The following is a 12,744-nucleotide window of genomic DNA, read 5'->3' on the forward strand; positions in this document are numbered from 1 at the left end:
TCCCAACAGGGGACCCCGCAGGGCAAGTGGATGGGAGAGGGGCAGGACTCTCGTTTCTGCTGCTCACCCCATGAGGCCACAGCCAACGGGAGGCTGGGCCTCCCAGTGCCCCCGCTGAGACTTCTCTCTCACCTTCACCCTTTGCCTCACCCCGTCCTCCTCCAGGACCCCCAGGCGGTAGCACCTGAGTCCTCCCCTTTCCAAAGAGTAGAGATGATAATAGTGATAATGAGTGCCTACCAAGTACCGGTCTCTCGTGCACAGTATCTCAGTTAATCCTTAGAATAATCCTGTAACCCCAGTGGTGAAGATGTTAGGTTCCCCATTTTGAAGATCAACTGCAGCCAGAGAGATTGAGCCATTTGCCCAAAACCACATGGCCAGGCCTCGAGAGAGATGGGATTCAGACCCAGGTCTCCATCGCCCACACCCCACCAGGCCAGGGGACACCCAGGGGCATCCGCCCCTGCGGCTTCCGTCTCCTCCACCCTGACCTCCATTAGGTTCAGCTTAATAAAGAGTAAGCCCCATGCCAGCCCCAGAGGCCCCATTTTCGGGGAGACCAGTGAGACAGGGGTGTGGGGTGTTTTCTCTGACTCAGGTGGGTCCCCAAATCAGAAGGAAATGGGGTGTGAATTTTCCTTACCTCCCCCCACAGCTCTGTCCCCAAACCAGGGCCGGGGCCTCCTTGTTCGCTCTCTGGGACACCACCCACCTCTGGGCCCTTCGCTGCAGGAGCTGGGTCTGGCCACCCAAGGTCCTGTTCTAGGAGGCCAGCGTCCTCCTGAGAAGACTGGTGAGCAGGCCCCGTGAGCAGCTGGGCAGCCAGGCCCGTCCCCACAGGGTCCTGGTCAGGTGGTCAGTCTTCTAAGGTGAGAAACCAACGGGTTTTAGAAACCATCTTGTCTGATGAGCGAACTGCGGCCGAGAAATGGCCGCCTGCAGGCCGAGGCCCGGCTCTCGGGGAGGGAGCACGGGAAGCTGGCAGGGCCGCTGGCAGGCACGGTCTGCCCTGCCCCCGCTTCCCTTCCCCGGGCACAGCGCAGGGGCAGACGCAGGTTTTGTGAAGCCTGAAACATATACAGCTTAGGGGATCTTTCCAAAAAGACTACAAAATTAGGTACCAGAAAGGGTTTGTGCAAGCGAGGAGCCCTGAAGTGCGTCCACTGGCTTCGGGCGCGTCGGCCTCTGGGAGAGCTGGCTGTGGGCCTGACCCTGGGGTCTGAGCAGAACCAGCTGAACTGTAGGGGGGCTGGCCCTCCTCAGAAGGTGCAGGGAACCGGGTGAGGGCAGCTGTGGGAGCGGCTTGGGAGGATCAACTGTGGGCACCTGCATAGCCCCACCCCAGGGACACCCCCCACCAGGGGGAGAAGGGGTAAGATTCCCCCACAGGAGGCCCATTCCTCCTCCCCAGCCCCGTCCTGAGGACCGTGGGCTGACACCTCCCCAGGGGCAGCCTTGAGAACCCCGCAGTGCCTGGAGGTCCGGCCAGGAGAGACCTCAGTGAAGGCAGCACCATGGTCCCCACCCGGAGACCCACAGGCCCTCCCATGCGCCCGGCTCTCCGGAGGCTGCGCTGAGGCTAGGCTCACAGGGACATCTGCTGAGGAGGAGGTCCAGACAGCTGTGTCCTGGAGGAACCCTCTTCCCCAGCCCCTCCCTTCCCTCCAGGCTGGGGTGGTCCTCCTGCCGCCTCTCAGCGGCTCCTGAACCTGCCAGCGCTTGTGTGACTCATGAGTGTGAGCCTGACCTTGTCCTCCCCACAACTGAACTAAGTGACCACTTCTGTGTGCTGGGGCTTAGGGTTATATCAGCAGTTACAGTGGCTCACTGGTCTCTGCTGCCTCCTGGTGTCCTGGGCCCCATCACCAACAAAATCGCACACCAACCCTGGCAAGGCTGCTATGGTCTGCTGTTAATCCCACTCGATAGGAAAAGAGACTTTCAGTGTCTGGAAATGGAAACTGGAACCCATGCTCATTCCTAACACTGCGTTGCTTCTTTAATTACTCGTTATAAAAGCTGACATTTAGTGAGAACTTGCCATGGCCAACCAATGGGCTAGATGAGTTGCAGGGTTTGTCTAGTTCAACCCTCATCTTACAGAAGAGGAACCAAAGGCGTAGTAAGGTTAAGAAACTGAAATGATGAAATTGGGGCTTGAATCCAGAGCTTTATGACTTCAGAGTCTGGGATCTTGACTTCTGGTCTACATCTGCCTGGGAAATATTAGGAAATTTGTTGACACCTTCTTCTCTCTAAATTTTAGTTAGGCCAAACCAGGTTTTGCCGTAGTAACAAGTAAACTGCAAAATCTCAAGGTTTACTGTGACAAAGTCAGTCAGGCAGCCCCTCCATCGGGAGCCATGCCGCCGGGGGCATGTGGAAGGACAGTGAGAACGGTTTGACCACAGTGGGTCACTTAATGGCCAGGCCTGGAGGGGGCTGTGTCTCTTCCACCCACGTGGCATTGGCCAGACTCGGTCGCATGGTGCAGAGCCCAACTTACTACAAGGAATTCCAGGAAATACAGTCTTCCTGGGCCCCATGAAAAGAAACTGGTGGACACAGCAATCCTTGCTTCATTATCTCCTTTTTAATGGCTTTTCTTCTCCACCTCCCCCCACCCCCGTGCCCACTGACAGTCCACACATCCTCCCCCTCTCTGTGCCCCTCACAACACCTTGTTCTCGTCTCGGCAAGTTAATCAGTCTCCCAGAGGCATTAATAAAGAACACACTCAGGAGTTCCTTCTAAGAGTATTTGCTTTTTTTTTTCTTAATTTTTTTCTTTATTGATTTTTTTTTTGAGAGAGAGAGAGAGACAGAAACATTGACGAGAGAGAACATCGATTGGCCGCCTCCTGCATGCCCCCCACTGGGGATTTGACCCACAACCTGGGCATGTGCCCTGACCGGGAATCAAACCGGCGACCTCTTTGTGCATGGGTCAGTGCTCAACCACTGAGCCACGCTGGCCGGGCTGAATATTTGCTTTTTAATCAAGGGCTATTCAACACGGAAAGGACTTAAACAGCAAAAGGAATGAATATATATACAACATGGTTAGCCCTGGCCGGTTTGGCTCAGCAGTTAGAGCGTCAGCCTGCGGTCCAGAGAGACCCGGGTTCGGTTCCCGCTAAGGGCATGTACCTCGATTGCAGTTTGTTCCCGGCCCTGGTTGGGTCGTGAGGGTAGCAGCCACTCGATGTGTACCTTTCACGTCGATGTTTCTCTCTCTCCCTCCCACTCTATCTGAACAAAACATGTCCTCGGGTGAGGATACAAAAAAAAAATGGTTAAAGTTGAGGCCCAATATGACAGTACTAGATATCTGAGGGACACCTTGTCTACCCTGGCTTGCCTTAGGCAAGCTTCAGACTGAAGGGCTCTGAGCCCCCCCTTTCCCCCTCCCTCCCTCTGCTTCTGGTCTCAACTGGCAGGATACTCAGCTGCTAGGATTGGCTAGAGCCCATTTCCATCCAGGAGATAAGCAGAGGCTGATAAAGGGGCAGGGGGACCTTTCAGCTGAAATGCCAGTCCCCTATGCAGAGCTTCCCTTGCTGTGATCCTTCCCACCCTCATAGCCAGGCTCGCCTGTGCTTTTAGAAGCAGGGCATCAAGAATTAGCCTGTAGTACACAATGCAGGGACCTGGGGGGGGGGGCTGACCCTCCAGGCAGCTCCCCTCCCATGCCGTTGGGGAGACTGACATGCTGTGATTAGGAGCTTCCTGACCCAATCTCCATCCAAGGCAGATGGACAGGCCCCTGTGCGAAGGACGGGTCTTCACCTAGAACAGTGGTTCTCAACCTTCCTAATGCCGTGACCCTTTCATACATTGTATGTGGGTGTATCTGCATGTGGGTGGACCCGCCTGGAGACAGAGGAGCGGTGTCTCGGTTCCTAGGACCATCAGAAATATGTTTTCCAATGGTCTTAGGCAACCCCTGTGAAAGGGTCATTCAACCCCCCAAAGGGGTCGCGAACCACGGGTTGAGAACCACTGACCTGGAGGCAGCCCCTGGGGCCCGGCGTTGGTGAGGCTCCTGGCAGCGCCAAGGCCCATCATCCTGTTGCCAGAGGCCTGCTTGTGTTCAAGGGACTCACCCCTGCTGCTGCTTCACCACCCACTGCCCTAGGGGGACTCCAACCCTGTCCTGTTCCGCCAACTCCAGCACCTTTAGAAACAAACCACAGCTGGTCCTTTGTTCCTTTTTGTTCCTGAAATTCCACATCCCCTGAGGCGCCTGTACAGATACACACACAGACATAGACCTGTACACAGGTGTGCTCAGGCACACACTGGCCTGTGTACACACTCCGAAACATGCTGGCCAAAGACACACAGATACAGGAACGCAGGGATTCAGGTGGGTAAGGGTAAGGGTGCACAGCTACACAGACATACACATTCACAGATGTACAGACATACAGGCCTATCCATAAATACGCAGAGATGTATAAAATATACACACACTCAAACAACTCATAAATATACACTGACACACAGATTGTGCACATTTACAAAGAAAGATTCCCATATACACAGACACACTAGGAATACAAAGATGACCCGTGGACACACCAAGATACATATACACACATGCACATGCGTCCACAGAAACACTTGTGCATTCTCCCTGGGCCCCGTGGAGAACTACAACCCAGACCTCCCTGACCTCTGAAAACCCCGTCTCAGGTCAGGCTTCCTGCTTCATCAAGTCCAGATCCTTCCTGGACCCCAGCAGCCCACCTGGAACAAAGAGCAGCCACAGTCTTCTCTCTCAATGTCCCCAGGGGTCTGAGGATGGGGTGAGAGACAGAAGCTGAAGCCTGGGGCTATAGAACTGACTTTGGCCCCAAAGTCCTCCTAGTGGGAGGTAGCTCCCTCCTGAGAATGTGACCCCCCACCCAAGAAGGTAGACTGGGGACTGGGGAGAGGGAGAAGGATTGGGGGCGGGAGCCACCCTCCTGGAACTATCAGAAGTTGGGGCCTTTAAACTCGCCCACAGGTGGTTGGGAGAATGGACAGTAAGGGGCAGTGTCAGGCCAAAAAGACGCAGGGCCGGACAAGGCTACTCTCTTCCCGCCTATGTGGCTACAACAGGTGGAAATCTCACTACTGTTAGAAAAAAATAAAAGGGCCCCAAATGGAGTCACCTGTGCTAAGCCCACCCAAACAAGACTGAACCCCTAACCTAACTGGAAGTCACTCCCAGGAAGTCACCTGTAACCAGTCAGTCTGGAATTTCCCCGTCCGTGGGCACTGGTGAGGTCATCGTCTTGACAGACCCCTTCCAAAGAAAGGCGCCCTCCCCTGAAACCATCTGCTCTCTCAGGCACCTCCCTGCTGCTCCCTCTGCCTAAAACCCCTCCCATGGTGCACAGCTCCTCAGAGCACCTTTCTGTGCTCTGGGTGGGATGCTGCCTGATACATGAACTGTTGAGTAAAGCCAATGTCATCTTTACATTGACTCAGCTGAATTTTAGTTTTTAACAGTCCTCCAATTCTTACTCAGGGACATTGCCCTCATTTTGGAAAGCTGCCCCACTTCCACCCCACCCTGCACCCCACACTGAACCCAAACAAGGCAGAAGGGCTAGTTACCCTCCCTCACCCCAATGAGAACTTCCTCCAGAGTAGGGGAGGAGGGGAAAGGGGTGGAATCCCCCAGCCTGGGCTGAGAAGGGTCTTGGGAGAGCCACCTCCTCCGGGCTCCACCCCCAGATGGTGCTGTAGCCAAACACCTCAGCGCCCCGCCACCACCCTGCCACCCACCCCCATGGGGCACTGGGCCATCTTTTACTTTCCTCATAGCCCAACCCTGCAGGAGTGAAGGTTTCCAGGATTTTCCAACCCCAGGGAGTCCTCCAAATGAGCAATGAAGAAACGGGAGCCAGGAAATGCAGTGGGAAGTATGGCTTTATGACCAGGGAGCCCCACCCAGTGCCCAGGGTGGGTCAGGGGCAGCCAGGAGGGGTGTAGGAAGGAGGCTCCCAGGCAGGATCTTTGTGCATCTCAGCCCTCCTTACAGAGGTTCTGTCGCTGTCCAGCTGCGGGGAGACTTAGTAGGAGCAGATGAAGGGCCGCCGCTTTCGGCAGCCCGATCGTCGCCACTGACCCCCTAGCAGTGGAGAGCACAGTAAATGTCAGCTGCGTCCCAGCATGGCCCGTGGCCCCCATTCCCTCCTCGGGCACCTCATGTGTCTCTTTTTTGCCTGTCACCAACTGTCATGATAGGTTTGCCACACCTCCCCTCTAGCTGTGTGCAGTGAGCTTTCTCCCTAGGAGGGCAGTGTGCTGAGTGCTTTAGGTGGGCTCCTGGTTCATCCTCACAATGAATGGAGAGAGAGATGCTGTCGTCATCGCCCTTGCGCAGAGGGGGGGCCTGAGGCTCGGCGGGGTGGTCGCCGGCCTGTGTGTCAGCGGGCAAGGGCAGAGCGGGGAAGCCTCACTCCAGCACGCGTGGCCCTGGCTGCAGCACTGAGCTCCCTCTGGTCTGGCCTCCACGCTGGTCCTAATCCCCACATCACACCTTCGTCCCTCCTTGCCACTCCTTCCCTTTGCCCTGGTACCCAGCCCCCTCACCTGCGGTGCATAGGGTCACACAGCGGCCACGTCCATTCCAAGGTTGCCCTGCGGCCCAGTTTGTATAATCTACTCTGCTCCCGTCAATCCAGCGAAACTGCCGATTCTGGGACGAAGGAAGTGATAGGCTGTGTCAGAGGCAGAGATCCAGGAAGACAGACAGATTCGGAGGCTCCAGAAAATGCCCACTGAGTATCCCTTTCTGGGTACTGCCCACCCACCCAGAGCGGATATCCCAGAGACCCACCCCCGAGGGTTCACAGGCAATGACGAGAGAAGAGCAGCCGCCCCCCACCCCATGCCATCACACAGTGCAGGCTTCTCAAACATTTCTGTGAATGCAAATCTCTTGTAGCTCTTTAAAGATGCAGCTTCTGATTCAGGAGTCTCAGATGGAGCCCAAGACTGCATTTCTAACAAGCTATCAGGCGATGCTAATACTGCGTGGTCCCCGGACCACACTTGAGTAGCAAATACAGTGGTGCTCATTCACCCACTATCCCAGAGCCACGCTGAGAGAAGAAGGATCCCGTTTTAGACATGAGGAAGCCATTCAGCTAGTAAGTGACGAAGCTGGGCACGAAACCGCTTCCTGATTCCAGTAGTGTGCTGGTCAGTGATTAAAACCAGCTCTGGGGAGAGGTGAAAAGGCAGAGTGGAGGAAGCCTGATTTGTAACAATTGCCAATTCCCTTTGGTGTAAATACATTCCCTTTGGTGAAATACACCCACCATGGCAGATTTCATGCTACGAGCATGGAGTTACTGAACATGGAGTTGGGAAGACAAGTGCACAGTCGCCGCTCTCCTTAGCCAGCTCCCCCACTACCTCCCACAGGAAGGTCACTAACTGCTGGAATGAGGCCTGATGCGCCCAGGTGCTCCCTTGAGGCAATCAGAGAGAACTTCCTGTACCTGGGAGTTGGCCCCGCACTTACCCAGACCCTGAATCTGCCTCCAATCCAGACCTGGCCCTGGTTGACCCCATTGGTCAAGCACTTCATGCGATTGTTGAAGCTCAAGTTGTGAATGGAGACAAGGCAGCCTCTGTAGCACCTACTGCAGGTTCTCTGGAGAAAGAAAAGGTGGGGTAGAGAATTCACCATTTTTTCTCAGTCCCCAGGAGAGAGCTGTCGATCCCTTGTCAGGTCAGAAATCAGGGATCTACTTGCCCCCTCAATCCCATTTCTTGCTCCTTTATCTGTCATCAGGAACTTCTTGCAGGAAATAATAATAATACTCAGAATTACTTTAGCCACCATGTATTGAGAGTTTACAAAGACCCAGGGACTATTCAAACGCCTTCCATGTACTATCTCATTTATCCTCACCACAACCCGAAGAGGTTGGTGCTATATATCTCCACTGTGCAAGAGAATATCCTGAAGCTCTGAAAGGTGAAGTGACTTGTCAAGGAAACACAACCAATGACGGTGGAGCCAGGGTTTGTTTGTTTGTTTGTTTTATTTTTATCCTCACCTGAGGACATTTTTCGATATTTTGTTCAGATATAGTGGGAGGGAGAGAGAGAGAAAAAAAACATTGACGTGAAAGGGACACATTGAGTGCTCACCACCCACATGACTCAACCAGAGCCGGGGACCAAACTGCAACCGAGGTACATGCCCTTAGTGGGAACGGAACCCGGGTTTCTCCAGACCGCAGGCCAACGCTCTAACTGCTGAGCCAAACCAGCCAGGGCTGGAGCCAGGGTTTAACACAGGTATGACTAATATCAAAGCCTTTGTCCAAATCAGTGATTCTCAAAGTTCTGTCTCCAGACCAACAATATCATCAACTGGTACTTTGCTATAAATGCAAACTCTTGGGCCCCACCCTAGCCTTGCTAAACCAGGAATCTATGTCTTAACAAGACCACTAGGAGAACCTGCTGCACATTAGGGTTTGAGAACCACTAGTATAAATGAATAAGGAACAGGAGATTGAATCCATTCTCTGCTCCTCCTCCTGGTCCCCCTTCCACAGTAGCCTCTCTGCCACTTACCCGAGCACCTCTAAATGTTTTGAGGGTCCGCACCAACAGGTAACGGCAGGTCTTGCACTGAGGACTTCCCAGTATTTCAACTGTGTCTTCTGTCCTGGGGCACTGCAAGTTCTCGTCTAGGTCACTTGGGTCTGACTCCATGTCCTCCTCGTCTTCAAAGTCATTTTGAGAGCTAGAAGAATTCATCTGCTCTTGTTCTGACTGAATCACCTCCTTAGTCAGGACCAACTCTTCCTTCTGCTCCCCTGACCCTTCCAGATCCTGGCTCAGGTCTGCCTCTGTGTCTTGGCTGTCCAGATGAAGGACATCATTCCCTGGGAAGAAGAGGTAACCTGCCATCAGGTCAGGGGCTTCCTTCCTTCAGGACCATGGACAGCCCCACTCAAGCCTTCCTAGAGGCCTGTCTGGAGTCTAGTCGGGAAGGATCTCCTTGGTGTGGGGTAAGGTGAAAACGCACACAAATGAATGAGAACCTGACACTGGCCGACGCGTGTGTATTTCAGCGGTGGGAAGAAGCACCTCTGAGAAGGCGGGTGGTTTTTCCTTGTGAAGGAACCCTGACAGATCACCTTTCTGAGTCCAGGAGAGATCTTACCAGAGAAGAGCTGGGTCAGCTGAAGAAGGAACGCTGTGACCCTGGTCCAGAGAGAGCCAAAGAGGTGCAGGAAAGAGGAAAAAGATAAATCTGGATGAGAAGGGAAGGGAGGACTTACCCAGATGAAGAGCAGCGACTGTCCCCAGCAGAAGAAGGGGCAGGAGCAGCTGGTGCTTCATATTTATGACAGGGACAGAGTTCCACCTTCCGTCCTTGGGGATGTCCTCTGAATCGTTGTGTCTGCACAGCCCCTGTCACGTAACAGAGATGCAATGTTTGTTCACTAGTTGATCAGAGGGCAAACTAGAGAGCTTCCTTCTCCCTGATGAATAGACCCTCACCTGGAGAGTCAGTATAGGACATGGGGGTGTCAGCTCAAGTTCAAAAGTCCCTTTTACCTGAGTGCTCCATCAGTGACCCCTGGGATGGCACTTATCCCAGACCCTTGCCACTACAGGAACAGGTCGGCTCAGGGTCAGAGCTGATTTCACTCACACTGGAGAAGGAGGGGAAGGACAGTGGCCATTATGGTCCTGAGGACAGGCCTCCTAGGTATTTGCCATATAGGCTTCTGCTTCCTCCCAAGCCTTGGACCCCTCCTCCCTGGGCAGCTGTGGGGTACTCACCTCCCAAGAGTCTGTTCTGTGTCTCTGGCTGCTGGGCCCTGGAGGCAGTTCTTATATACTGGGCTTTTGGGGAAGTGGGAGGAGGCCAGGATGATTGCCCCAGGCTGGGGTGCTGGGCAGAGGCACTGATAAGACATTCGCTCAGTTCTGTCACCTGCTCCCTGCTGGGACTGCAGGCACCTGCCTCCTGGGGCCTACTGACACCTATAGGTGTCCAAACACCCAGCTGTTCTGGAGAAGACCCCAGATGTCTATTGCCCAGACAGACTGACTATTATACCCCTGAAGTGCCCCAGTCTTAACTCCAAGAGCATCCTTCCTCTGGCCACTATCCCAGCCAATGAAGTGGAGGATCCCAGGATGCTGGGGGACCAGGAGGGGAGGAGGGAGGAGGGGAGGGAGTCTCACCCTCCTGAGTGCTTGGTTAGATCAGGGATTTTATGTGCATCCACCCCAGAATCTTCACTTTACCTCACCCCATGAGAATGTTCCCATGAGAATGTCTGATGACCCTTACTTCACAGGTGTGAAAAATGAGATTCAAAGAGGGAAAGTCACTTGCCAAGCTTGCGCGGGAAATGGGGTACCTGGGATTTCTAAATCTTTTTGGCTTGCAAACCTTCTCTCTCTCTCTCTCTCTCTCTCTCTCTCTCTCTCTCCTCCCCCCCTCTCTCCCCCTCTCTTCTCCCCTCCCTTCTTCCCTTCCTCCCTCTCTTTCTCTTTCTCACTCTACTTCTCCCTCTTCTTTTATTTATCTTTAATGTGTGGAAAACATTAAAGTATGCTCTTCTCTGCTATGGGTCTAGATTAAGGTTCTCAACCTTCGCATTATTACTATTTGGAGTCAAATAATGATTTGTTGTGTGGGGCTGTCCTGCGCATTGTAGAAAATGTATCAGCACCCCTGGTCTGTACCCACTAGATGTCAGGAGCACCTCTCCCCAGTCAATCTAACTGTCCCCCAAAACAATCAAAAATGTCTCCACACATTTCCAAATGTCCTCTCGGGATCACTGATCTAGAGGATCACTGATCTAGAATATACATTTTGTTCAACCTCGGGGCTTATCTTCAGGAAAAGAGGCGAAGACTGGAATGGAAAACTTCATGCAGAATCTTTCAGACACACTGTGGGCCACCCTCCCCTCCTTACCCCAACTCTTATTTCCCATCAGCCCTCTGTGACCAGCAGGGTAGGGCTATGGGGGAGTGAATGAAGTGCTTGCCTCAGGTGTAAAATTTACAGGGAACTAAAGAATTCAGTAGCCAAGATAGTCCTGGCCAGTTTGGCTCAGCGGTTAGAGCGTTGGCCTGTGGTCCAGAGATACCCAGGTTCGGTTCCCATTAAGGGCATGTACCTCGGTTGCAGTTTGTCCCCGGCCCTGGTTGGTTGTGCGGGTGGCAGCCACTCGATGTGTCTCTTTCACATCAATGTTTCTCTCTCTCTCTCTCTCTCTTTCTTCCTCTCTCTCCCTCCCACTCTATCTGAACAAAAAATTGAAAAATGTCCTCGGGTGAGGGTAAAAAATTTTAAAAAAATAATAATTCAGTAGTCAAGATAAATAATACTTTAATGCAAACTTTCTTGGAAGTCAAAATAAATGCAAAAACATCTGTGATGAATAAATATCAAAACTTTAATCAACCAAGGTGCAGCCAAATTTACTGCAGTCCAAAGAGAGGCCAGCAAGTGCTGAGCCCTGACTTTGCTGGGTATCACTGCCAGAGCTAGTGGTCTTGTCCGGGTGGGCGACCGGCTCTGACATTCTCCATGGGCCATCATATTTGTTCCTCAGACCCAGCCCAGCCCTCCAGGGCTCAGGGCACCAGGGACAGGTAGCCCAGAGGCCTACGCTCCTTCCCTCCCTCTGCTCTCCCAGGGGACCCACAAATAGAGAAGTACCTGAGAGGTCACGTCTAGGAGTGATTGCAGAGTAACGGTCTTGCTGTTATCTCCCTGGCCCAACGGACCAGACCCTCAGCTTATCTACCTGACATGGGGTGGTGGTAGTGGGCAGATTGGCCAATTCTGGGGCCCAAAAACCTGGTTTCAAATATAAAGCTTAAGACCACCCAGATGGAGAAGGGGTGGAGGGCTAGACCCCCTTGCCCATCATTGTCCTCCTTCCTGCGTCCCAGGCCAGGGGCATTGTATCACTCGAGAGTGGAAATGACCATCTGCTCTCAAGAGCCAGACCCACAATGAGTTTTATACACACTTTCGTTTGAACACCTCCATGTTACAGATGTGGAAATGGCTTCTCAGAGAGCTTGAACAAGCTGCCCAAGATCACACAGCAAGTCAGAGACAGACCTAAGACATATCTAAGCTCGGAGAGGTTAAGTGACTTGCCCGCGTTCATACAACTAGAAAGGAGTGAGTAGCGTGTCTGACTCCATGTCCTTGCTTCTTTGATACACCCAGTCTATCCAATGATGCCGACGTCTTCAGCGTCCATGAAACTCCAACTGTCAGGCTTACTGTTTGCATGTATGTTCATAGGGCTTTCAAACTCTGCCTCTTTTTTTTTTTTAATTTATTTTTTATTGATTAATTTTTGTTACAGATGATTCTCCTTTTTCCCCCCACTGATTCCCCCCTCTCCCTCCCCTCCCTGCCCCTTCCCCAGATTGTTGTCCATGTCCACTGTTCATGCATACATGCGTATAAGTTCTGTGGTTCATCCCTCCCCCACCTCCCCACTCCTTAGGGGATTGTCAGTCTGTACCCCGCTTCCGCATCTCTGGGATTACCCCATTCCTCAAACTGTTATGTTCATTATATTCCACAAATAAGTGAGATCATATGATACTTGCCTTTCTCTGTTTGGCTTGTTTCACTTAGGATGATACTTTCCAGGTCCCTCCATGTAGTCTCAAAGGATAAGAGATCTTTCTTTCTTACCGCTGCGTAGTACTCCATTGTGTA

At 52.8% G+C, this 12,744-nt stretch overlaps 1 protein-coding gene across 1 annotated transcript; it reads right to left on the reverse strand.

Moving 5' to 3' along the window:
- Positions 1–5,916: 5,916 nt before the first annotated feature.
- Positions 5,917–9,827, reverse strand: LOC118628769 (proteoglycan 3-like). Its single transcript, XM_036259718.1, has 6 exons — positions 9,816–9,827; positions 9,308–9,440; positions 8,595–8,908; positions 7,528–7,659; positions 6,591–6,696; positions 5,917–6,126 (listed from the first exon to the last, which is right to left on the reverse strand). The coding sequence occupies exons 2-6, from the start codon at positions 9,366–9,368 to the stop codon at positions 6,068–6,070; spliced, it is 672 nt and encodes a 223-aa protein (XP_036115611.1). The 5' UTR covers positions 9,369–9,440; positions 9,816–9,827; the 3' UTR covers positions 5,917–6,067.
- Positions 9,828–12,744: the final 2,917 nt, after the last annotated feature.

The sequence above is a fragment of the Molossus molossus genome, unplaced genomic scaffold, assembly GCF_014108415.1.
Source record: "Molossus molossus isolate mMolMol1 unplaced genomic scaffold, mMolMol1.p scaffold_m16_p_13, whole genome shotgun sequence".
NCBI classification, from domain to species: Eukaryota; Metazoa; Chordata; class Mammalia; order Chiroptera; family Molossidae; genus Molossus; species Molossus molossus.

Coding starts and splice junctions, on each gene's coding strand:
- LOC118628769 (XM_036259718.1), bottom strand. CDS start 9,368: ATGAAGCACCAGCTGCTCCTGCCCCTTCTTCTGCTGGGGACAGTCGCT. Junction 6,697..7,527: donor GAGGCAGATTCAGGGTCTGG/GTAAGTGCGGGG, acceptor CCTTCGTCCCAG/AATCGGCAGTTTCGCTGGAT. Junction 6,127..6,590: donor TGTGACCCTATGCACCGCAG/GTGAGGGGGCTG, acceptor CTCCACTGCTAG/GGGGTCAGTGGCGACGATCG.